General features: G+C 46.1%; 1 protein-coding gene across 1 annotated transcript in view; it reads left to right on the forward strand.

The window, feature by feature from the left end:
• Positions 1-27707, forward strand: part of GRSF1 (G-rich RNA sequence binding factor 1) — a 484726-nt gene that overhangs the window by 401014 nt on the left and 56005 nt on the right. Inside the window, exon 9 of the mRNA XM_086961766.1 lies at positions 12312-12397. Coding sequence (XP_086817892.1) covers positions 12312-12361 — 50 coding nt within the window. The 3' untranslated portion in view covers positions 12362-12397. The remainder of the gene's footprint in view (positions 1-12311; positions 12398-27707) is intronic.

A 27707-nucleotide genomic window follows, 5' to 3' on the forward strand; every position in this document is an offset into this window, starting at 1 on the left:
GGGAAATGACACACAGAGGATACCCTAAGAAGCTACTTAGGCATTCGTACAAACGAGCTCGTTGTACACCGAGAGAATGCCTCCTGCAAATAAAAGAAAAGAAAGAATTGGACCGGTTGGTATGCGTGACCACATTTGGTCAGACACGCATAAAATGAGACAAACAATTCTCAAAAACTGGCACCTCCTTGATGGCTTAGAATGCCCCTTCCCCCGGCCCATTTTTGCTTATAAAAAAAACAAAAGCATTGGACAACAAATTGTCAGAGCAGATGTGTCATTATCGAAATCCAAACAAGATATTTTATCCTGTTGGAATTTGAAACCAATTGACGGCCACCATAGATGTGGCAACTGTGTGGCATGCTCTAGCACGATCGAGGGCAATGAGTTCGAACACCGTGGGATCAAATGGAAGCATTCAGGTTTCTCTAATTGTAAAACCAAAAACGTTATATACGTTATCCAGTGTCCTTGCCCCAAGATTTACATCGGGAAAACAAACCAGCAAGTTAATTTTCGCATCAGTCAGCACAGGTCCAGGATTAGAAAGAAAGTGCTTACGGCACCCATGGTTGAACATTTTATTGATAATTCTCATTCAGAATTGGATTTTAAGTGGTCAGTACTATTCACACTTGGTACAACACAGCGCCCGGCAGACATCGACAAGATGTTGCTCCAGAAGGAAGCATACCTGATCCTCAAGTTCAATAGCACCCTTACAGGGCTTAACAGTATGTCTGAACTATCAAGAATTTAGCTGGTTTTTCCTACAATGACCCAGCCTTGATTAGCTCTTTTGCCCCCCCCCCCCCCCCCCCCCCCCTCTGCCTTGCATTTTTCTTCTTTGTATTCATAAGGTGGACTCCGATGCAGCCGTTATGAGCCCTACACATTGGCTCCCCTTTGCCTTCCGTGTTCCAACTTCCATCCCTGACATGAGTGTAAATACCAATTCATTCCCACTCGGTGCACCTTTGAATTTTTCAAAATTGGGACTTCATATCCCATAATGCAACGGGACGCTGGTCGTCCCTTTTTCTAGCAGTCCAAAATGGCCCCACGTAACGTTAGGCATTCTTCGAGAAGCCTTCCATTTGAACATTGACTGTCCGAGGACAGGTAAGAAACGCGCTCCCTTCAGGAGCCGTGATTCACGTAGTAACCCGCTTCGTACTGGAGCATTGATTTATGTACAAACTGGCAGCTTGCAGACGCGCATCTCAATCGCGCTTTTGTTCCCTTTTTTCAGCGCGCCACAGAAACGGAGATAAATCAAAACACTCCGGTTTCTGATCCCTGGGCCGCCATGATCCGTGCAGCTGACCCAGGTAGGCTCCTTTCCACCAGCCCGTAACTTAGTGGTTAAATATTGGCTAAGTGCAACCGGTTTGACGCCCGCTTTCACTTTGTTCATGTAGGAGCTTCATGCTGATTTCAACCTAGAGGGACACCGCTTTATTGCACACAAAACGCAAGGTATGGGGCCCCTTTCTTTCTAAATAATGTACACCTTGTCCTTCAGAGGTTGACATTTGAACATAAGCCTTCGCTTTTAATTGACAGGACTCAAAGACTTGTATCCTCGATCTCCTCCCTCTAAGGGGCGCCAGACGGTGCACATAGAGGTAGGCTCAAATCCTGATTCTCCCATTCTTTTTTTGATGCATATGCAATTATATGAAACAACATTTTGTGCTTTATTCATTTTAGAACTAAACCCTTGTGTCATCGCCCCCTGTCCATTGAACAGTGCTTGGGAGCCTGATAACCACAGGTACCCTCCTTATTCAAAACTCTATGAGTTCAACCGCTTCACATTTAGTCCTGGCTTTCAAAACTGTTCTCTATTTTTTATTTCTTTCACACAGACTATTCACAAAGCCCTGATGAGGGTTCGAATACGTTATGCTCGAACCTGAAACGCGTCGGCATTACGCAAGAGCACAGTAATACATTAAATGTATCTATGCTAATGGACATTGTGCAAGCTCTTGCCCCCTTTTCACTTCGCTTTGGTGGTTTCAAAACAGGCATTCATATTTAACCATGAATTACTAAATGTGTTAATATTCCCTCTGTGTTCTTATGTATCTCATCAATTGCTATTGTTTATAATTATTGTTTGTATTTGTATAACTATTGTGTTGATTGTGTGGGGTCTTCCCCTTTTTCTGCTTTTGTAAAAAACATCTTGCCAAAAAATTTCAAAAAAATACTAGTAGTTGGTATAAATAAATGTACCTTCACATGTGCAATTCAGTTACACGTGCCTTCTTCGAATAATTGTGTACTATTTTGAGGTGTGGGCATCTTCTCTTTTTTCTTTCATTAGATTATGGTCCAGCCCCCCCTCAGTCCCAATCAGGACCTAACTCCTTCTTTCCGCCAGACACACATAGTAGCACAATGAAAACACTACAAAATTAGTTCACACCAGTTTAGAAAAATAGGCAATATTGATCTAAAAAAAACAAGACCAAAACGACAAAAATCCAACATACACAAGCCAAGATCTCACTTTTTGAAAGATCAAATAAGTTCAGTCCGTAGAAATCTGTGGGCGTGTTTCTTTTAGCACAAAGTACCTTGGATGCATCAAAATTCAAAGACAAAACAGGCGCAGGGGAGGTCAAGTGCCGGAAAAGCAAATCGATTTGTCTGTTCCTTACTCCCAGGGGAGGTGATTAGTCATCCGTTCCTTACTGGAAAGGTAGGTGATGCGTCGGTTCTCTGGACTTTGATGCAGAGACTGCATCTAGGGACGATACGTTGAAAATCCATGTGCGCTGCGGCAAAGTGGCGGCGGCGATGCAGGCGTTGCATCGGTTTCACAGCTGCAAAGCAGACGATGCGTCGATTCTTCAGCGGTGAAGCAGGGGCTGTGTCTGAGTCGGATGGGGTGCTATGGACATTGGCGACACAGTGCTCGGGACTTGGGCTGTGGTGATTTTTCAGCTGCAAAACAGGTGCTGCATCGATTCTTTAACTGCACGGCAGGTGCTGGGTCGAGAAAACGAGTGCTGATATTCAATGCATGGATCTTCTCGCCAGGTTACACTTTCAAGGGCTCAGAACTGGATTTGGCACCACTTGCCAAGTCAGAGCTCTCAGCAGAACAGCCTAGGACTAATAGGTGAAGTTTTTGATGGCCCTGAGACTTCTTAATTGGAGACAAGTACACACAAGCCTTTGGGGAACCTTGGAAGCAGGATACAGAAAGCAAAGTCCAGGCATTTCACACCCAGGACAGAAGTAGCAAGAAGCAGGCCAGCACAACCAAGCAGCAGGCTGAGTGGCAGTCCCTCCTACAGCATCCAGCTCTTTTTCCTGGCAAAATGACCTCAGTCCAGAAATGTTCTCATTTTTGGGGTGTTGGATGTCCAATACTTATACCCCTTTCTGCCTCTGAATTAAGCAAACTTCAAAGGTATGTCTTTCTAGTGCACAATACCCTGCCTTTCCTTGACCTGGCACCAGACACACTACAGGGAGGTGGAGAAATCTTTGTGTGAGGACAGGGATAGCCCTATTCAGGTGTGAATGACAGCTCCTCCCACCACTCTAGCTCAGGAAGGACCATCAGCCTGGTGAACTCCCATCAGGATGTGCAAGGCACACCTCAGCTTTCTTTGTGTGACTGTCTAGAGTGAATGCACAAGATCCCAAATGTCAGCCAACCCAGATGTGGATTCGACAGATAGGCAGAGGCACAGAGCGGTTAAGCAAGAAAATGGGCACTTTCTAAAAGTGGCATTTTCAAACATGCAATATAAAAAACAACTTCATCAAAGAATGTCTTTTAAAATTGTAAGTTCGGGGACTCCAAACTCCAAATCTCTATCTGCTCTCAATGGGAAATTACACTTAAAAGATATTTCAAGGCAATCCCCATGTTTCCCTATGGGAGCGATAGTCCTTGCAATAGTGAAAAACGAAATTAGAAGTATTTCAAGATTAGGACATGTAAAACACCATAGCACGTTTCCTAACTTTTAAATACAGTGCACCCTGCCCACGGGGCTACCTTGAGCCTATCTTAGGGGTGAATTATATGTAGTAAATGGGAAGATTTGGACTTGGGAAGTAGGGCCAGTGGCCAGGCCGAAATGACAGGGTAAAACTGCAATCACAGACGCTGCAGTGGCCGGTCCGAGACATGTTTGCAGGGCTCTTGTGCTTGGCACAATCCGTGCTGCAGGCCCACTAGAAGCATTTGATTTACAGGGCCTTGGCACATGTGATGCACTTTGCTAGGGACTTACTAGTAAATCAAATATGCCAATTGGGAGCAAGTGCCCCACTTTTTGCTGAATTGCTGATGTGCTTTAACTGAGTGTGCCCTGGGCTCCTGCTAATCAGGTACCCAGGGCCTATGTTCTTTCCCTAAAACTGCAGTGAAGCTTAAACCTAATTGGCATCTCTGGCCACAGGTCAGCCCCTGGTAATTGGTACCACAGGTACTCAGGGCACTGTGACCAAAGAAGGCCTGTAAGGGCTGCAGCACTTATTGTGCCACCCTTAGAGGTTCTATACCCTTACACACACACACACACACAATGCCTTTGCAGGCTGTGTGTTTTGGTGCAGAACAAAGTGAAGAGTTGACCTGGAACACACCTCTGTGTGCCATGCCTACAACCCAACACCCTGGCATAGATCAGTCACCCTTCTAGCTGGGTGCACTATACCAGTGGTGAGGGTACAGGTTCATGAGCCCTGTACCACTGCAGTATCTAGTTCATTTTTAGACATTATAAGGGCAGTGCTGCCATTAAGAGTATATGGTGCTGGGAGTTTGTCATTCTGAACTCCACAGCACCATAATGGCAACACTGAAAACTGAGAAGTTCGGTATCAAACTTCTCAGCACATTAAACCCACACTGATGCCAGTGTGGGGTTTAATGCAAAATGCACATAAAGGGCATTTTAGAGATGCCCCCTGAAAACTAACCTACCACTAATGTCCAGGCTGAGTGGCTGCTTTAAGCTGCCACAACCAGACATGTTTCTGGACCCCTGAGTCGAGAGCCTGCTGCTCTCAGGGGCCTGAAACAATGCACATCCTGGGACGAGGGGCCAAGCCCGTCCCCCAGAATGGGCAGGTTTCACGAAGGGGAAGCTTCAAATGCTTGCCGCCTTTGTGATCTTCCCCAGGCCAGCAACTGGTCCCCACTGGTTCTGACCCTCACTTTGGGCAGGAGAACTGGTGGGAAATACAAGTGAGGAAGAGAGGTGTGCCCACCTCTGCCAACTCCACCTCTCAGGTGGGGGAGGCGAGGTGAAGTACAACTCCCAGTCCCACCATCTTGCAGATGGTGGGACTCAGCCAACCAGGGACAGGCTCTTACCCCATCCCACTGGAGGGTGGCATAATAGGGGGTGTACCCACACAAGGGAAGGGACCCATTGGTCCCTGCCTTTTACCTACCTGTAACACCCCTACATCTAGTATTTAGGGGCACCCCTGAACCTTGTTTCCTCGGACGAGAAGAAACTATGAGAAGAAGGACCAAACAGCCGTACAGCAGCTAACAAGAGGAAGACGTCCACTGACTTGGCCCCAGCCCTACTGGCCTGTCTCCCCCTTGAACCTGCTCCTGCAAAATCCTGGTGTGTCCTGCTGCCAGCAACCTCGAAAACCCCAGAGGACCTGCCTGCCTTCAACCACAAAGACTTTGTTTCTCGTGAACACTGGATTTGTTCATCTGCAACCCCTGGCTCCGGCCGTACCCTGCAAATTCGACCCACTCTACACCCGCCGTCCATTGCATGAGCTCGAGTGAGCAAACACCACGAAGTGGTCACCCCGGGGATCCTGACCCAAGATCCGGTGGCCCCTGACCTGCCTCAAGCCTCCAGCCTAAATCCAGAAGATCCTCCCCCACCGCGACCTGGAGCTGGTAAGAAGGTCCGACCAAAAAGGCACCTCTGCACCCGATGCCCTTCGGCCTTGTGTGCCCAAACCGATGGTGCCTAACCAACCCCTAACATCCTAACTTGCCTCTCGAAAGGGTGGTAGCACCCAGAACACCTTCGTCCCCAAGCCTGCAGTGCATTTGCAAACCGGACGTTCCCCTTTGAAAACAACAGGGCGCCCGACGTCGAAAAAGCACCCTGCACTTAGCCGCCCTAGTGCCGCTGAGGGAACACCTTTGGTGCTTCTCTGTTTCTCCATTTGCCCTGAGCTAAAGTTCGGGAGCTTTACTCCCACAGCCAAGTAGCCTGCTCGACAGCAGCCACTGACCGGAGGCCCCCTAGCCCCCATTGGATAACATTGGGCCTTAGCACTCTGCACCCTGCTGCCCTAGTGCCGCTGAGCGTGTAACTATAGTGCACCCTTGACCCTGGAGGACCCCTGAGTCTACAACCAGATCCTCAACTCCCACTACCAAATACTTACCTCAGAACCGATAACACTATGTTCGAGGCATATGAGCTGCAGATTGCACACTGTGCATAGACCGCCACCTAGTGTTGGGCCCGGATGTTTACAGTTTGTTGTTGTCCTGAAAAGTTCTTTGGAAGTCACAAGATAGGTGACTCCTCCTGTGGACCACATTGCGCATGGGCTCCATCCTCGAATTGTTTTTTTCCGCTATCGGCTGTGTTTCCTGCGCTCCGGTTTGGAACCGAATTTCCTTCGGCGCGCAATCCTCACCCAGTTCGACGGTTTTGTTTCGATCGCGCTCCACATAGACGCGATTCTTCACCACTTAAAAGTCTTCGATTCCGGTCGTCGACGAAGACCTTCGGGCCTACCTAGACCTTACTTTCTGGCTCATGGAAAGAACGCCATTCGAGAACTGTCCTCGATGTGAGTCGAAGTTTCCCCACATAGACCTACATGAGGTGTGCAACCTTGCCTCTCACTGGAGCACGAGGCAAAAGACTGTTCCGCTTGTGCCTCATTCCGCTCCAAGAAGACGATTCAGGACCGACGAGCTCTAAGAACTATGGCTCGCTTGCCAGCTTCGATCCCCGACGACATCTTTGAAGAGGGCATCAATGTGCCAGAACACCAGCACGCCGAAGAAAGTTCCAGCTCCTCTGATGGCGAAGACTGACGTCGAGGACATCACTCCAGCTCAACGGGTCGTAAGTAAGACCGTCGACCCTGACCCTTCCTCGACACCCTCAAAAAAGGCTTCGGTCACACCCTCACCTTCGGGCCCCGGGTGCACACCGAGAGACTGCTTCCCACGGGCCCGGCAAAAAAGCCTACTAAGCCTCCAGGTGGCTCGGGCTCGAGCCAGCATATTCCCGGTGCCGATCCTATACTGACACCGAAGAAGCCATCTTCCTCAAGCACGCCGACCGTTGCTCCGACACCTAAGCACACGGCGTCGAAGACTTGCAGTGGCTCATCAATTCCGAAACCGCACCTGGTGCCCCGTAAAAAAACGCCTTAAGTTCCAGATTCACATCCTTCGGAGCCGAAAAAAACACCCGGAACCGAAAAAACAAGTTCCGGTAAAAGACATTTCAAAAGGGCACACTTCTAAACCAAAAGACCCAAGACCAGCTACCTACTCGGTGCCGGAAAAACCCACGGAGCCGAAAACTTCGATGCTGAAGGATCTTCCCTACTCAAAAGAATTTTTCACACCAGATCCTAATCAAAAAACTCTTGTAGAGGATCCTAAGACTGGTCAATTGACTCTTAGCTCCAAGAAGAGACCACTTGAGGCGCCGGCACCTCCTCCTGCTCCAAAGAAGAGAGACATAGCAACCTCTCCATTAAGGGTCCCTTCTCCACCACCGCCCCATACTGTTCCTCCTCCTACACCACACCATCCACTAATCCAGACGATGATGTAGATACAGACTCTGATAACACAGGTGGGGGTGCACATGACCCAGCAGGGACCAATAGTCCCCGTCAGTCACCTAATCCATGGGATGATTACAATACCCCTGATGTGCCTTACGTCCCACAAGATGATGTATACCCTTCCAGACCCTCGCCACCAGAGGGCACTATACGTTTTAACCTACTAGTCCAAAGAGCTGCCCAGTATCATGGGGTTGACTTACACACCAATGCGATGGAGGAAGATTTCCTATTAGACACTTTTGATAGCACACAAAGGTCTACAGCCATTTTGCCAATGCTTAAAGGTGTCATTAAGCATGCAACAGAGGTTTTTAAGGATCTTCTCAGGGCTAGGGTCCTCAACCCTCGTATTGAGAAAAAACATAAAGCTGCCCCTACAGATCCAGTTTACATTAAAGGTCCAGCACCATTAGATTCTTTAGTAGTGTCTAATGCACGTAAACGTGCTAATTCTCAGACATCAGGTGAAGCCTCCCCACCAGACAAAGAATCTAAGCTCCTTGACGCCTCCGGTAAACGAACAGCATCACAAGCAGCTAACATTTGGCGCATTGCCAACACCCAAGATATGACTGGGCACATTATGATGAACTGGAGTCCATAATGCAGCATCTAACAGATAAATAGAAAAATAGGCCCAATGAACTTATACAGGAAGGTAAAAATATTACCTATACTTCCATTCGTTGTGCCCTAGATGCTGCAGACACCGCCTCAAGGGCAATCAATACCAGCACCCTTCTAATTAGACATGCCTGGCTACGTATTTCAGGTTTTAAACCTGAGGTACAAATTTCCATCCTTAATCAGCCGTTTGAGACACATTTATTTGGCCCAAATGTTGACGTGTCTTTAGAAAAAATGAAAAAAGACACTGATACAACAAAATCTATGGGAGTCTTGCAGCAGCAAGCTCCCAGTCGTTCTTTTCGTCGCTCATCATACAGAGGCAACACAAGAGGGCACTTCTCGGAAAGTCCCTCCACTTCTTACAAAACCCCTAGCCAATCCACATTTACTAAGGGCTACCAGAGAGGGGGTTACTAACAACAAAGGCAGAGACAAAACCAACCACTCCTGCTCTGCCTCCACCCGTACCCAATGACTTTCCTCCCCCTCCCCCCCCCCCCCCCCCCCCCCCCATTCCACTCCTGTGGGGGGAAGACTGCAACAATTCCTTCCTGCCTGGACCAACATCACATCAGACAGGTGGGTGCGACAAATTATTCAGTCAGGTCACTGTCTAGAACTAACATCTACCCCCCCCAATTTACCACCCAAACAGCGTCCAATGTCACAAGAACATCTATCACTGTTAAAGCAAGAAGTAGTATCTCTGCTATAAAAAAGTGCAATAGAACCAGTTCCTCTGCACCAACAAAACAAGGGGGTTTACTCTCTATACTTTCTAATCCCAAAGAAGGACGGCTCTCTAAGGTCTATTCTGGACCTCAGACCGATAAACATATACATACAGTCAGACCATTTTCACATGGTCACAATTCTAGCCCTTCCACTCCTGTTACAAAACGACTTCCTTGCTACTCTAGATCTCAAGGACGCATACTTCCTCATTCCCTTTCACAAGGCTCACAGGAAATATCTCAGATTTGTAATAGACGGACAGCACTATCAATTCAAAGTACTCCCATTCGGAGTCATAACAGCACCAACAGCATTCATCAAGTGCCTAGCAGTAGTGGCAGCGCATTTATGAAGACTGCACATCCATGTCTTCCCGTACCTCGACGACTGGCTCATAAAAGCCAGCTCATACAACCATTGTGTGGAACACACTCATGCCACGATTCAACTGCTCCACAACTTGGGGTTCACAATAAACCACACCAAGTCTCATCTGCAACCATCCAAAGAACAACAATACCTTGGTGCCACAATAAACACCTCAGCAGCGCTAGCTTATCCCACTCCAGCAAGGATAGCCAGCATGCAAACTCTTCTGACAAAGCATACTGTTTATTATGCCTTCCTTCGCAACTGTCAAATTTTTCCTTAGTCTTCCTGTGTAGATTTGTGAACCCATCAGAAAGGCAGCATTCACTCTTATCTCCCTTAATATTTATTGTAGTGTTAGCCCAATCTGATAGTTACCTAAACACTGCAGGCGCTCTCTTTTTAAAGGGCCTTATTGAAATCGCTGCTTTTTTTCTGATTCAAATATAACAAGAAGTGCCTAAACTGATAAACTTGTCAAAACATTAATTTAGCTCAAACGCAAGAACAACTCATTTCCACCGGAGCTTTGCTATTTAATAGCTATTTATTCATTTTAAATAGAAAGAATGCAATACAAAAATTCATGGCAAATTACATACATTGAATCAAAAAGTAAGTTGAACACAACACGATAAAGAAATAATAATATAAACGCATTTACACTAATCAGACATATCACAGTCATTCAATTCACATGCATCCACTCATACAAGACCTGACACACCCTAAAGTCACGGATGTGCCAGTGTGAAGACGAATAAAAACAAAGGTAGAATTGCTCTATAAATCAAACAAATGTTATAAACCGATATTTTTCAAGACGACAGTACACTCAGAAGTTTTAGTATCAGTAATGGTTTTCAACACAGTGTTTTAGTAGTAATATATACAATACAACTTGAGTGAGGTGTCACTCAACACTTGAGTTTATGTTAGAGCAATTCCTGAGACAGAGGCCTACGCGTTTCGAATACCAACAGATCACAAAAGGGATTCTCCTCAGGGCCAGCAAGTTTCTATCTGGTGTGTGAGGCGTATTTGAAGTGTTGCGTGACAGAGTTCTCACAGTGAAAAATGGGACAACCACGGCAAAATCAGTCTGGTCCTATACATGGGTCCACGGGACAACGTTTTCCGATTTTACATCGTGTGCGGTGGAAGGTTTCTAATTAGCGTGGTCCGTAGCGCTTATCCAAATGACATGCGCAGAAGCAGGGATTTCTGATGCTTGACAGATCATAGGCTACATAACGAAATATGCGAGTCAGGGGAAAGACATCTCGAGCCGCAAAAGCCGACCGGCGTTCTCGGACAGCGTCAAAGGAGCACTGTTCACCCGCGGAGGCGCCGTGGAGAAATGCATTGTAAAATCGGAAAACGTTGTCCCGTGGACCCATGTGTAGGACCAGACTGAATTACCTCGTCTATTCGCAATAATACAAGCTGCTCGCCGCCCCGTTTAACTTCACCTTGCCATTAAAAGAGAACCTCCGGACCCCCGCCTTCGATTTATAAATACATCGATGATTTCGCCGTGGTTGTCCCATTTTTCACTGTGAGAACTCTGTCACGCAACACTTCAAATACGCCTCACACACCAGATAGTAACTTGCTGGCCCTGAGGAGAATCCCTTTTGTGATCTGTTGGGATTCGAAACGCGTATGCCTCTGTCTCAGGAATTGCTCTAACATAAACTCAAGTGTTGAGTGACCCCTCACTCGAGTTGTATTGTATATATTACTACTAAAAAACTGTGTTGAAAACCATTACTGATACTAAAACTTCTGAGTGTACTGTCGCCTTGAAAAATATCAGTTTATAACATTTGTTTGATTTATAGAGCAATTCTACCTTTGTTTTTATTTGTCTTCACACTGGCACATCCGTGATTTTAGGGTGTGTCAGGTCTTGTATGAGTGGATGCATGTGAATTGAATGACTGTGATATGTCTGATTAGTGTAAATGCGTTTATATTATTATTTCTCTATTGTGTTGTGTTCAACTTACTTTTTGATTCAATGTATGTAATTTGCCATGAATTTTTGTATTGCATTCTTTCTATTTAAAATGAATAAATAGCTATTAAACAGCAAAGCTCCGGTGGAAATGAGTTGTTCTTCCGTTTGAGCTAAATTAATGTTTTGACAAGTTTATCAGTTTAGGCACTTCTTCTTGTTATATTGGTATTAGTGTTCAGCCTTACTGATTAGAGCCAGCTCTTCTTTGAATACTAGTTTTTTCTGATTCAGGCATGTGAAGTAAACCATGAGCTGCTGCATTTCAGCAAGCTGCAATGATAGCTTTCTTACTAATGTGTGAATACTTACTGTACCCAAAATAGTAGTGAGGTAAATTTGTAAGGAAATGCTAATATCTTCTATTTTGGGGTATTTGCTGCATGTATTGTTTTCTGACATTAGAGCTCACAAATGTTTTTCTTATTGCTTAATCCCATTAGGTACCAAGGCACTGCCTATAATGCTGTACAGCGAGTCCCTTAAGCTTGCCTCTCTTTTCCTCTTTCCGATTGTAAAATCTTTTCTCTTACCCATTATAGCACTGTGTCTGAAATCATGAGTTCTGTGGAGAAGATTAACCATTCCCGATTTGTCAGTTACATTGTTAATAAAGTACTTCTTTGTACCAGAAACATTTATCACAATAATATAATCCCTGATATGATTTTGCTTTTTGACTAGTGACTTTCTGTTTGTTTGTTTTTTTCTTTAGAAAATAGATATATAGAATTGTTCCTGGGAGCATCTCCGAAGGGACATTAACATTGGTGACGGAGATTGCAGAGACTCACTCAAAAGGTAAAAGGAAGCAAATATTTATAGTAGTTTACATGTTTTCTTTTATATTGTCACTTGCATTTATAGGTGAATAAGTCAAATTATGATCTTTTCACGAATTTAGTATTCTAATGGATACTTCTAACTGCGTATTGCTCACCTTATATAATACTCTGCAGGTACAAGACTGGATTCAGAAACGTTTTATAGCAGTGCACCTGCTTACCACTAGATGGCACCCCAGGCTGCTTCCATACCAGCTCAGAAGTGACAGCCTCATATAAGCGCCACCCCTTTGCTCTGATGTCAGTTTCTTACTTTCAGTTTCTGATCTAGAGCTCTGCTTCTAACTTTGTTGGTTTTCTGACAACTTCTAAATGATTTCAAACCAGTGTGCTAGGGAACAATGTCCACACACAAAACAACTGGTTGCAAGCCATGCCTAACTGCAGGAATCCGCACTGACTCTCACAAGGTGTTCCCTTCGTGTCTGTGCTCAAGTCATGACTCTGACTCATTCAATAAGTACTCCCTCATACACCCAAAAGCGATCTGAGACGAGGGGGAAAAGCCATACATTGCATAATACAAAAATAATTTATGGCATTTTCCTACTCCCTATGCAAATCGCAGATGCGGTCCTCATCCCAGGTTCGTTCCATTAACTGTTCCACTTACTGTTCTGGTAAGTCTAAATCCAAACAGAAACAAGAATTTACAATGCAACGGTTTCGCCTTTGCAAAAGTTAGAGCTATTGGCATCGTAAATGACAACAAAAAATGTATGTGTTGGTTTTGAAAACAGATAACTAAATGGCATTGTCATTTACAATGCCAATAGCTTAATCTCTCGCAAATGCCACACACACACACCCACAGAGAGCCCCCCCCACAGAGCCCCCCCACACACACCCACACAGACCCCCCCCCACACACACCCACACAGAGCCCCCCCACACACACCCACACAGAGCCCCCCCACACACTGCGAGCCCCACAAAGCACATATTACTGTAACCATTTGAGGAGATAATAGGTGCAGTAACAGCAAATTTCACAGCCCCTTACGCTGGGGCAGAACTAGCCCGTGAGGATGGCGATGATGCTCTGAATGCTAAACGAAAATGTAATGAAGGCTGGGCCCTACTAAAGGCGGTTTACTGACAAAATAGGCGTAATTCACCCGTACAGCCAAGTGTCTGCGATCGCCTACAAAAGACGGTGTGTATGCAGGCAGGCACAGGGGGGAGTAGGTAGGGGCACATCAGACATGCAGTGGGACAGGCTTCTCATGAGATGTCAGCTCTGTTGGTTGTGTGCTGCCAAGTTAAAAGAAATGACCCCCCGGCTGGGGTCTGCATGGGAAAGGCGCTGATTGCCCTGTGCGCGGTTCCAGGCACCTGGGGGTGCCCACTGTACTGCTCTCAAGCGGCAAGCCCATGTGCCTCCTGCAACCTTCCGAGCCCAGACCAGACCCTCAAACAGTCATGTATGCAAGCAAGATACACCTCGCTCACGTCAGAGAAGTGGCGGGGTCTGCAGCCAGTCCCGCCCTCCCTCGCAGCTGCAGCACCACCCGGCAGCTTTGATTCACGATTCTCCCGTCTCGTCTACATTCCCGGAGCTGGGGGAGGGGGCAACTAGGAATGTAAAATGTCACTACGCTTCAGTAAAATCTACCTGCAAGAGCTGCCGACTTTGGAACGTGAACCAGGTTCAGTCTCGGCGCCAGCAGGGACACGTCAGTGGCTGGGAGGCCGCAGTGGGCGAGCCGCGGGTTGTGCCCCCAGGAACACCGGGCGAGCCAGGCACAGGAGTGCAGTCCGAACCAGTCCCAGGGATCGCTACTGCCCGGCCGCCATCTTCGGAGGAATGACAAAACAAACCTTAGACAGAAAGAAAAAAAAAACATCCGCCCACCGCCGCATGACGTTGTAAAAGGGGCGGAGAAAGAAAAAATCAGCGGAACTCCCATGAATCTGCTCGGACAATTACAGACCGATCTCTCTTCCAATGGCTAGCCTCCATTTATGGAGCTAGCCAATGGAACAGAGAGGCAGGAGAAAGCCCCGTACTGCTAAACAAAAGATTTCGCCTGCGCGACACTGCTGCGCAGTGGACACCAGGCGAAACCTAAAAAGCATAGCCAGACTTGACCCCATCCTGCTACTCTTTACTCCAAGAGAAGGCACCGGACAGCATGAAGGCAGTAGCATTCTTGGGATTGTACCGACTCTAATAGAGATTTACACTCTGGCCCTGTGTTCCACAGCAGTCCCTGCTATACAGATTGCCTGCATCGATACAAGTGGCGAATGATGACCAGGTGCTGATGCCAATTTTGAACCTCAAACCGACATCAGCTCAAGCCCAACCAGTGTCTAATTATGAAATTCCTAAAGTGCAATCAGTCGTCTTGCAAACATGACTAAGTCTGTGCCTCTGCCATGTCTCACATACCAGCAAAGGCTCCATTATCTTTTTGGTTCTGACAGATCACTGTGCCGCAGCAAGGAAAATCACATGATGATGGTATTGAGGATGGCTTGCTTCCACTTTCCTAAACCCATGATGCGTTATACATTGATTTTCTAGAATGCCATTGATCATGGCACCTCGCCTGAGCTTGGCTCACCACTTGGGCGTGAGACCTAGCTTGACTCACCACTTGGGCCACTAGCGAAGAACAGTGCCTCATTTGCAATGGGCGCCAGAGGGATGTTGTTGTGATGGAATTACTGCAACCCTCCATTGAGACTATAAAAAATGTCTTGACCGCGATCTAATGCCTAGGCCAGTTACTTCTGAGCCCTTGCTTGCTTTTAGCAGTGCTCTCACTGATACTTTGAGGACTACTTCATCGTCCTTGCCCGTTGTGAATTGTCAGGTGGCCAAATGTCACAGACCAGCACCATGTGACCTTGATTTTCTAACCAATCAGCCCACTCCACAGAGCCTTATTTTTCAGGTCTCGGCTATTAAGGTCAAGCGTAACTCATTACCAACTACTCCTCGGGACAGTGAGCACGAGAGGATTGAAGCATTTGGCAAGGGCATGTTTTCCTCTCCCAGTCTAGCTACACACATGTCCCCTGGGATATGGCCAGCAAAATCTTGCCGGCAATCCCAGAAGACCATAGCGCTTCTTTGGCTTGGATGATTCATGATGGTCAGGATACACAGATCCAGGATACTATGGATTGCCTTAGGGGAGTGGTACTTCATTGCCACCCCTGGATGCATTCCACAGGATTTTCCAGCAATGTATAGGCCTCCCAGATCGATATGCCTTTGATGGATCCTTTTCAGTGAGAAGGAAGACTCTGTGTTGGAGCAAATTCAAGAATAGTAGAGCTATGGTGCACTGTTTGGAACTCTTGACCCCTGTTAGACCGTTCCTGTATCAATTCTGGAAGTTCAGGATCTATTGCAGAAGGCTGGCACACAGACAAGAAACAGCCTTCCCAACCAGTACAACAGGCACCACAGTCCTTTTGAGGCTGTGGATTCGGATTTAGCTGGCAGCATGCAAGACAGCAGGACATCAGTTTCTCCAGTTCCTCTTCCACTGCTACAACTGCCACTAACTCACAGTAGTTTTCCCTTAGTGGTGTATACCCTGTCAGTGGGGGGTAGGATTAAACATTTCCACCCAGATTGGTCATCTATCACCTAGCTATCCTCTGCATTTTTTAGGTCAAGCCAAGCACAGCGCGCACGCGCTGCTCTAGGAAATCGACCTCTTGGAATCAATCTGGACTTTTCACACCCTCATGTGTGTTTTTTTGTTGTTGCTTTTTTTCTATTGGGCTTTGCGTGTGGAGACCGCACGCGATTGTGCAAAGGCGGGTGCATGTCCCACCTTTCCCAGCAAATGTATCCACCCACGGCCTACGGCTTGTGGTTACGAGCAGCGGCACGCAGTGAGCCATCTGTTCGCGGGCACAAGCGCACTCGCGCGTAACACTTATTTCACAGTGCACTACGCTTGTGCCTTTGCTTGTGTGCTGGAGGCACATGGCACGTGTCCGCCAAGGGCTCTCTCCGCCTTTCATCTCACATAACGTCCGCTCGGACCCAAGAGACCCAGATGGAAAAATACGTTTCATCCTCCGATTGCACTCCACCGCTCTGAGTCACAGAAATGGCTTGCTTTTTGAAAACAATATTGATTAAGTCCTGGCGCCATGAGGAGGAACATGGGGATATTACTGGGAAAGCATAGATCTGATATCAGCCTCTTAATACGCTGATGCCACTCACGGTCCCGGCCTTCGTTTCAGTTTCCTTTCACTGCCTGGGCTCACACGCCACCCTTACTTGTCTCCTGTCATATCTCTGCTGCCCCCCCTCATCCTTCACCCTCCTATCCTCTTGTTATCTCGCTCCATCCTCAGAAATAATCCTCACTGGCTCTCCGTCCTGCCCTCCCCTCCACCCTCTATATGAGTCATCTCTGCCCCCCCTCTCCCCTTCGCATTCCCTTTCCCATTTCCTTTCCCCACTTCCTGCTCCGTTACCATTCCCTGGCTCCCCTTCACTAATCCTCACTCACTCCCTCACTAAACCTCACTCACCCCCTCTCCACCGACCCTCTCTCTGCCGGTCGGTCATTCCCTGGCCTCTCTCCTTCCTGCACACCTGTCCTCCCGCCCCCTTCCCTCTCCTCTTCCTCCTAGCCTCTGATCCACTCTCTGTCCTTCCTGTTCTGTCCCCCTCCACTTTCCTCCTCCTCCTCCTCATAGCCTTTTATCCCCTCCTGAACACCTGCCCTTATTTCCCTGAACCCTGATAATTCTCTCCCCCACCACCCCCTCATATCCCCTCCACCTAATCCTTTCTTTTCTCACAAACCCTGTATGCAGCTCTCCTTCTGATTCCTTCTCCCACGTCCCACCCTTCATCTGATCCTCTCTCCCGCCCTCCACCTCTCCAAATATCCTCTCTTCCCCTCCTCCTCGCCCACACTTTCCTCCTTCCGATACTCCCCACTTCTCTCCTCTCTACTGAACATTCTCGCTCTCCTCTGGATCCGCTCCTGTCCTGTCCTCCTGGTCCTGGTTCCATCTTCTTCCCTCCTCCGATCTCCTCTCTTCCCTTTTTCCCATACACCTGCCCCCCCCCCCCCCCCCCCCCACTCCTGGTCCCCTGTCCTGCTTCTAAAACACTCTGCTCCCCTCTTCCTGAAGACGTGTCCTCCATTCACCCAAACCCTCGTATGTTCCAGCTGGTGTACTTACAGTATGATGTGTTGCCACCATTTGCACACACCTGCATTTTACTACATGAGTGGAAGATATGTTTTTTTAACTGACCTCTCCACTGGTCGAACTGCATACACTGATAGTCTGCACTGACTTCTGCCGCCCAGTGTTACCACAGTACATTACAAAGCATGTTTCCGAAGGTGAGACCTATTGGCTATGCTAATACTAGTTTTCTTCTTTCTCACCCACTATCCCTTACACACTGGAGCAAATTTTAAGCGAGCACCTGTACATTCTATTAGAGAAGGTGTGGCTATTGTTCTCCAAAGTTGCCTTTGAGGGGGTTCCAGACACAGTAAGGGGAGGGGTTGTTACTCTACCTGTTTCCTCGTTCCAAGATGGGTAGGGGCTTCAGGCCTGTTCCGGATCTCCAGAAAAATTCAAGATGCTCATGCTGGCCCTGGTCCTGCCTACTCTGGATTCAGGTGCCTGGACAATGTCCATGGACCTGCAGGATGTGTATTTTCATACACCTGTCCTACAGTCCCACAAATTTGATCTATGGTTCAGGGAAGGCCAGAAGCACCTTCAGTTTGGTGTGCTCCCCTTTGGACAAATAGACTCCACATGGGTGCTCACAAAAGTGATGTCAGTAGTTGCGGTGTATGAGAATTTGGGTTACTAGTTGTGGGGTAGTGGTGGTGAAATCCTACTCAAGCAGCAACCACAATCCTTGTCAGAGTGAGGCGCAAGCAAATCTCAAATTAACCTGTGCTCAATCCTCTGGTAGCTTGGCACAGAGTAGTCAGGGTTAACTTGGAGGCAATGTGTATAGTATTTATGCTGCACTTCAAACAAAGAAAAAACACAACGCAAGAAAAATCCCACTCTAATTAAGCAAACTAAAGTAAAACTTAATAAATAAATCAAGACCAAAACAACAAGGATCCAATCAGTAGAACCGTAGATATGCCTATTTAAAAGATTAAGTCAAAATAGCGCCAAAAAGCCCAAAGCCCCTCTCCCGGCTATCTGGTTGTGCGAGACTGAAAGTCACAAGTTCAGGGAAACTGAGATGGACCCTGGGGCGGATTCAGGGAGCAGATTACTCTTCCTGAAAAAATTGCCTTCTCACTGTAGTGCAAAGAGTCCCGTTTGTGGTAGAGGGAGCCCTGAGGAGCAGGGAAGCGTCACATATGGTCGTCAATGAAGCGCAAAGAGGAGGACTGGCGTTGCAGACGGTCAGCTATGTAATGAAAAGATCCTGTTGTCGTTGCGAACATTCAGGCCGGAGCTTCGCGGTGGCTTGACCTGCGAGCAGTCGATGCTGTAGCACGAAGGATCAAGTTGACAGAACTTCGTGTTGGTGGGCAGCACTAGTGACTATTTTTTGGCGCCAATGGCCCTGTTCAGCAATGAACACGCCCAAAAACTTCAATTCAGCTCTGCTGAGGCCACACCAAGGGTCAAGGACCTGAGGGGCACCACCACGGTGTTAGGGGCTTGCTCCAGCTGTATCTGCATGCCGGTTCAGGTGGTTGGGAGCCTGTTATGTCCCTGTGGCTCTGAACAGGAGGTCAGCAGAAAAGCCCTTAGTCACTGTGGGAGCCCTGGGTTCAGGTGCAGGTCCAATCCCTCTGCCTCAGGCGGGAGTGCAGCAGGTCAACAATCCTGCAAGGCAGTACTCCAGTATGGTAGAGGTCCAGCAGAGTGGCAGTCCTTTCAGCAGGACAGCAAATTTACCCCCTGGCAGTGTTTCCCCAGGTCCAGCAGTGTACTGAAGAGCTGGTGTCTGCCGTCCAATATTTATACCTGGAGCCTCTCTTGAGCTGGGAGATGCTTCTGGAGGTTTTCCTTTGAAGCGCACAGATTTCCTGCCTCCTATGCCCTGGCTCCAGATGAACTACATGGGGTATGCAGCCCTTTGAGTGGAGGCAGGACAAAGCCTGTTCAGGTGTAAGTAGAGCTGTGCCCAGCTCTACCCTCCCTTCCTGTCCCCCCACCCCACCCCCGGCATACCTAATCTTTCTATTGTGTGTGACTTCCTCAGAGGAATACAGTGCCCAACTGTCGGATACTCAGTTATGTGACCCAGAGACAGGCTGCAAGCACTAAATGGCTAAAGGCAAGAATATGACAACTTTCTAAAAGTGGTATTTTCAAAATTCTAGCTTAAAATTCAACTTTACCATGAGAGGATTTTTCATTACATTTCCAAAGACACCAAACGTGAATGGTTTACCTGTTCCCATTTGGAGGTTTCAGCTTATTAAAGGTAATAAGGTAGCTCCAATGTTATCCTACGGGAGAGGTGGGCCTTGTACGAGCGAAACAAATTGTAATTCACTACCAGGACATGTAAAGCTTAAAGGTACATGTCCCACTTTTTAAATACACTGTACTCTAGGCAGTTCAGGACCCTCCCTAGGGGTGATTTATATATATATATATATATATATATATATATATATATATATATATATATATATATATATATATATATATATATATATATATATATATATATATATATATATATATATATATATATATATATATATATATATATATATATATATATATATATATATATATATATATATATATATATATATATATATATATATATATATATATATATATATATATATATATATATATATATATATATATATATATATATATATATATATATATATATATATATATATATATATATATATATATATATATATATATATATATATATATATATATATATTTAAAAAAATTGGGTCTGGCAAAGGTTTTTTTTGCCAGGCTAAAATGGCAGTTTAAAACTGCCCAGGCTAGTTGCAGGTCTGAGACATGTACAAATGGCTACTAAAATTGGTGCTGCAAGCCCACTAGTAGTATTTAATATACCGGCCCTGGGTACATGTAGTACCTCTTTACTAGGGACTTACCGTATTTTCCGGCGTATAAGACGACCCCCTACTTTTCTTCATAAAATGTAGGTTTCATGCTGTACTCGCCGTATAAGACTACCCCCAATTCCAGCGCAGTACTGTATTGCTGGCGGGAACTTTCTACAGTCCCCTTTCAATGCCCATGAACTGAGGAGATGACGTACGGTACTGACGCTCCTCTCCTTCCGATGAACGTGAGATTTACGGCCACATCGGAAGGAGAGAGAGACGCCAGATCAGCGCATGTGCCCGCTGTAGCTCTAGACTGAATACCTACGCCGTTCGAAAATACCGAAATGCCCTGTGAGATCCTGCTCCCATCGGCACTACTGCACTACAGGACTGTAAGAGACTGCGCACTATTGTCATTTTTGATTCGGCCCCCCACTACAGATCTATAAATCCCAGGCCAAGGGGGCTGTCATTTATGGATCAGAACTCTGGGGTCACGAAAATACATCTAAACTGCTGAAGGTGGAAAATAAATTTATTCGTAACCTTGTAGGGCTACCACCGAGCACCCCCCTTGTCCCCTTGAGGATGGACCTTGGCTTATGCCCGCTTGATGAGGACCTGGCTCTACGCCCACTGGCCTTCTGGCGTAGAATATGGACAACCCCAGAATTGGCCAGTTACAGGGAAGGACTCCGGGAGATCCTTGCCACTCCTGGTGCCGGAAAAATCAAATGGCTCTACTCTATTAAGCTTGAACTGGAGGCCGCAGGCCTCTCAAATATGTGGTCTGACCCCCAGAACGTGTGCCACATCCTCTCTAAAAAGGATCTAGCCAGGTCATACAGAGAATCCAAACTTTCCCTGATACTCAACCACCAACACCCCGGGTCCCTGACAGCGTCCTTTTTCTCTCATAAGGTGAACTACAACATGGAACCTACTCTAGACAAAATTTATCCCCCTGTACTGAGAAAATTATATCTCCAGTGGAGACATGGCTCCCTCCCCATCAAAACTTTTACAACCAAATGGAGCCATGATCCTAGCAGTACATGTCCTGCTTGTAGAAACTCGGATGAAAGTGAGCTCCACATCCTTTTTTTCTGTCCAGTTTACCATGGGATCCGTAGGCATTGGATTCTCCCTCTATGCAGAAATCTGGGATTTAAGAAGTGTCTGCCCGCTTACAGAGTCCTAAAAACTGACTTGTCAGACCATATTGTGTTCACTATGGCCAAGTACCTGGGCGCCCTTTGGTCCATCAGAAGGAAATGCCAGAAAACATAGACTGAGTATGGATCTGTCTTACTATATGAGGATTCCTCTCTAGTATTGTTTTTATGTATTTTACATTTCATTGCACAAATCATTTAAATGTATTGTTTTATGATTGTCTTTTATGGTAAATTTTTACCGAAATAAAGGTTTTTGAATTGAATTGATTCATGTGCCGTAACTCAACGTTACGTTTGCTTTTGTAATTTGTTCTGTTGTAATTATCTCCTCATGTATCATTACTAATCCTATTTTGAAGCGCTCTGACACCTTCGGGTAAAGTCTGCGCTATATAAAATCGCATACGGTACGACTCACATAAGCACGAATATGGTATAAGGGGGATCAGTAGCAGGGAGAGAGAGATTAGAGAGACGCCAGATCAGCGCAGAGAGAGACGCCAGATCAGCGCATGTGCCCGCCCGCTGTGTCTCTAGACTGAGCACGCAGTTCGAACATACCGAAACGTTGCTTCCACTCCTAAAAATTTGGTACCCTGCGTATAAGACGACCCCCGACTTTACAGAACATTTTAAGGGGTTAAAAAGTCGTCTTATGCGCCGGAAAATACGGTATATGAAAATGAAAACAGCCAAATTAATGTAAGCCACTTCTACCATGTTTTAAGGAGAGAGCTCAAACACTTTAGCACTATTTAGCAGCTGAAAAGTGTGCAGAGTCTTAAAAGCCCACAAAAATGGGTTCAGAAAACAGGAGGATGAAGGTAAGAAATTTGGCGATGACCCTGCAGAACGGGACAAATTCCAGCTTGGTTCATCTTCGGATGTTAAGGGATACCGGTTTTCCTGTACTTTGATGGCTGTCAATTGAAGGCAGCTTTGCTCATGGACTAACTCTGGAAAAAGGAGAACCCCTTGAGTAAAATCCTGAGGATGACTGGTGTTGAAAAGAACACCAGTACCCTTTTTAGGTCTTGCCTTGGCAGCGCATGTGCTGTCTCTTCGAGACATCTTGTATCTAGGATATGGGCTTGAAAAAAAAAGCCCATCTTTTTCATTGGTTCCTCTTGCTTTCCTTTAGAAATGCTTGCTTTTCATTTGTGAATACACTTATTAGTCCCGCCTTTCGGAATTTTGTATCCTCACATGAGGACTGGCCCTTTCAAATGTGTTCCTACTGTCAGGTTATTTATACTTCTAGAGAACTCTTTTTTTTAGTTGGTCTGCCTCTTTGCTCGTTACTGTTCAGTTTACTTATGCAATGAAACTTCGGTTGTTCCCACAACACTGCTTCGAAGGCTTCATTATCTCCATTGTCCCCCCCCCCCCACGACAATGCACGCAGGCCCCCACCACTCCTTTGATTCATTCCACTGCTGTTTTGTTTGCTTGTTTGGCTAATTTACACAGTCTACCCCCACCACCTTGCACAACACGACTAGCCCTGGGTGGAGTTCGCCGAGTTGCACTACGCGAAGTTACACGAAGTGCAAAAAACCTCCGCCGCACTACATGGAGCTCCGCAATCGGCGGAGTATGTTAGAAAAATGCTATTCGTCTGCATTGCACAGTGCCGGATGCTTGCCCACACTGTGCAATCATTGCAAACCGCACCATGCACAGCGCAAGCTTACCTTTTCTGCCACTCAAGTTGATTACTACTCGTGCTGCAGCTTTCTAAATGTGAACGGGCAGTTTCTCAATGTGAGTGGTCGCGAGCATGCACGACCACTCGCAATGAGAAACCTGACCCCCAACCGCGTTGAAAAATCTCGCTGGGAGGTGGATTTTCCTCGCTTGCCAACTTGACGTTGGTGAAGGCGAGCGAGGGAAAAAACTCGTAACACGGAGTGCGGAAAACTCTGCAAACTCCGCGAGCAGAGTTCATCGCCCAGGGTTAGACACAACACTGCTTGCCTGCCCTCGAGATCTCTGCTTTGACTTCATATGTTAATTTAAATTAGTTGCTTTAATTTATATAAAGTTTCCATGCCCTCAATGGTGAGCCGATACCAAACTTAACATCGGTCCCCAATTTCCCAGTCTGCAGCTCTCACAGCTGAGACAGGTCCTTTCCCTAGCCAAGTTGCAGAGTGCTGTACCACATGTGGCCAATAGAGGTCCTGGAGCGCTTCACTCCATCTTCTTGTTTATTTTGCCTATTTGTTTACATTTACGCTCACCACTCCAAACGTGGCGGTGCTTCACTCATGCGCCACCCCGGATTGCTTTCACACTCTCCCTTTCACTTTCAGTACATGCGGGGCTGCTTATATTGTCAAGAGAGAAATAATTTAAAGCATTTTCTGGGGAACCCTGCATACATATTGAAACTGTTTTTATGGAAATTTGCACACAGCAAAACATTCAAATGATGAAACCGACATTGGATAGCATGTTTCAGATACTCCAATATTCAATAGTGACGTTGTTGTGTTTTTTGCACTCTACGTGGACCTTACAACTGATGCGGCTGCCAAAAATGTTGGCTCCCCTGGTGTGCAGAGACCCAAGCAAACAAAGCTCTATGAACAATGTATGTTGGGTGACATCCATCATGAAATGTTACACTCTTCCCCACAGCTTGACTAATGCAACATGACATCATTCATCGCAGCAGCATGCACCGATAGACACACACAAGCAGGCTCTGCAGCAACATAGACATCTTGCAGGCTCTTTCTCTGCTTCTGTTCTTTTCATTACATTTCCCAGGATTTGTGTTTTATACCTTTTATACGGGGAAATGATGTGGCGTAACAGGCAGCGTTACCGATCTTGGAGCATCCTTTTTGTTTGCTTTAATATTGTTGAAAAACCCCGAAGAATAATTAAACCAAGGCGTGAAGCCGTAGCAAAATAGAGATAAAAACTAAAAAAAAACATCTTCATGGTTCTCCCCAGCACAGCGGGAGAGCTGCTGCTATAAAATTCACTGCACCATGGAGACTCGCCCCATAATGCTTTACAAGGCCTTTTATTTCAAAACTAATGCTGCCAGATCTTTGCCTGTGGTGGTCCTAGGATGATGGGACCACCACCAAACTGTTCAGCACACCATGCTCTCGTTTTTCAGATCAACTTCTGGGTCTTCAGTCTGGGTATTGGGGGGGGGGGGGGTTGGGGGGGTTTGGGGGTACGATTGGGGCAGCAAAATCATCAGCTCCCAAGATTGTTTTTTTTTTAGACATTTAATTTTTCCATATCTGGAGCTTTTACCCTACAGCTGTCAGTGCTATTTCCTTTAGAGCTTCTATGTATGGTGATTTCCTTTAGGGCTAAAATGAATTCATGAAAAGAACATCGTTGAAGCAGTTCTTATTATTCACTAGAAATTAATCTAAATCTTGCATCCAATACCTGTATGCTAAGGACCATACATTCTAAGTTTAAATGTTGCTGTCCGACATCTGGATTTATGGCTGAAGTGTTTTTTCCACCGCAAATTCAATTGTTGATGCAGTTCTGATTATTCTTTTAGAAATTAATCTAAATCTTGCAGCCAATACATGTAAGTCACGCACCAGACATTATTAAGTTTACATTTTGTAGTCCTACATCTTCTGGATATACGGCTGAAGTGTTTTTTTTTTCACCACAACTTCTTTCTTAATTTAAGTAAACCCGCTGAACCTCCGATAATTCCAGTTGTTTGTGGATACCCGGAATGGAAGCAAATAAATGGTATTCTCATCTCTGGATCAATTGAAAGATCTGTTTTTTTGCAGATACCCGAATTTAAAATGCATAATAGTAAGTTTTGTAAAAAGTTTTCAACAGCTACTTTCGGTTTGTAATTGTAAGGAAAGGTTGTTCTCAATTTTAGCTTATTTTCCCAGAATGTACACGTAATTAATTAATAACAAAATAAATGGTCTTATTTTAAATCAGTCAGCTGAAGTCTAGTGGATGACCTGTAGATCTCCGTTTATGAAAGGTTACATTTGTTCAATTATTCAAACATTAGTAAAACTGATTTTCCAGTTGCATGGTAAAACAAGCATTTGCACTGAAATAGGACTCACGTTTGCGACAGTTTGGGCTATTGGCTTTATGCCTGCAGTAAAAGAGGCGCTGTTACATCCCAATAGCTCAAACTCTCGCAAGATGAGAACCGTAACGCCAGCCCTGCATTTCAAAAGTAGGAGGGAGGAGGCGGTAGCTATAGCCGAAACAGACCTCAGTCTTTGAATGCTCATTAAATGTGGCAAGATAAGAGCAAGATTTACAGTCTTCTTTACAACAGATCTCTAACACATGAGCACTGGTCTCGACTGCTCTATCTTAAAGAAAGACATAGTGCTCAGAAGCTCTGAGTAACACATTTAACAGGGGCAGTCCTTAAAAACGGGCAGAGCTTTTAAAGCCCATATCCTGAATACAGCATGTCTTCAGAGACAGAGCAAGCGCTGCTTAGGCAAGACCTTAGAAAAAATAAAGTGATCAACCTGGGTAAAAGCTTCAAGTTCCTATCAGATATACTCTGTAAGAATCGCTGTTTTTTGGGTTGTTTTTTTTGCCAAGCAATGGTCTCGACATAGAAGCCTACAGTGAATCAATACTCTAAAACAAATTAAAAACACGGAAACCATATCAGTGCACCATGGACCTGCATGAGTGAACCCTCTTCAGGGAGCATAGTGTGCATCCTAGTATTTGTGATTACATGTCATTATGGCCCTCATTTGCATAGCTGCCAAGGTTTCAGATTGCTATGTGTGACATTTTTATGATGTCAGTGTAATTATGAGTGACATTCCAACAAATATGAGTGACACTTTCTCCCGAACAAAATCAAGAAATGAAAACGAGGGAAACATATAAATATTAGGAAATTACACCCATTAGAGCATCAAGAAACTCTAAGAAGATGATAACATTGCCGGAAAGCACCAGAAATGGAAGGGCACGCACATAGCTAGGGGGTCACAATTCGGCTGCAAAGTGTGATTTGTTTAAAAAAAGACACATTGAGCAATTTAATAAAAATCAATTTGCTGATTACAGTACGGCGCCACCAGCCATTATTAGCCTGTGGCTGAGAGTAAGTTGCAAGGCTATTTTAAGCACATAACATTAAAGTACAATGAGGCATGATTGGGAGGGGGTTAGGACAAGCCTCAGGAGACGAGGCTGACTGAAGCACACATAGCCTACGTATGTAGGCTGTATTACTTTAAAAAGACATTACCGCGCTACAGGGCAGAATGGTATCATTAGAGCACTCCCAGGGAGCTCCTATGCTCGAACCCGCAGTGGTGTCTGCTGCTTTGCTAGAGAACATGCTTGTGTCCTCGAACTGCTTACTTGTGCACACTGGATACCACACCCTCCTAGCTGTTCTGCCTGCAGCTGCCTAGGACTCACACAGTTTGCGGGGCTCTTTGTGAACTTGCCTTGCCACTTTGCACCAACCCCTGGCTAGACTCGTAGACCTGCTCTTCAATCCTCCCACGGACGGAAGTACCAACATTAAATATGCCTTGGGTGATCCCCCAGCCAGAACTTTGGCACCTGGCTGGGAATAACCACTGCAATCAGGCTCTACGTCTCTCCCCACTCCTGGCTGTGCACCACTGAATATTAACGTGCCCGTCCTGGGGAGCTGCGGCGCCAGACTGCTGCTGTGCCTGTCCCAAGTTGTTCAGCCTCCATAATTAATGTACGGGCGCTTGCTGCAGCAGTATTAGAATAAATACGTTGCACTCCTAAAATTAAATTAATTTGATAGTGACAAATTATAGTGAGCTCACTTACAGTGTTAACAGTTCATCTTCGCACTCTCTTCTCTTCCCAGGCTAAGGCAGCATGACTCTGCAATGGTGACGACAGGCCCTCAGCCTCTCACCGTGCTGAACTGCATCATGTTCCCTCGTGTTGGCCGGCCCGAGCTGCTGGCGGGCGGCGTGACATTTAGCTCCTGAGCCTTTCTCCCCCACATCGCGGGCAGCCCGGCTGGGCAGGGCAGGGCAGGTCAGGCTGAGTG

This window comes from Lissotriton vulgaris, chromosome 3_1 (genome assembly GCF_964263255.1).
Source record: "Lissotriton vulgaris chromosome 3_1, aLisVul1.2, whole genome shotgun sequence".
Classification (NCBI taxonomy): Eukaryota; Metazoa; Chordata; class Amphibia; order Caudata; family Salamandridae; genus Lissotriton; species Lissotriton vulgaris.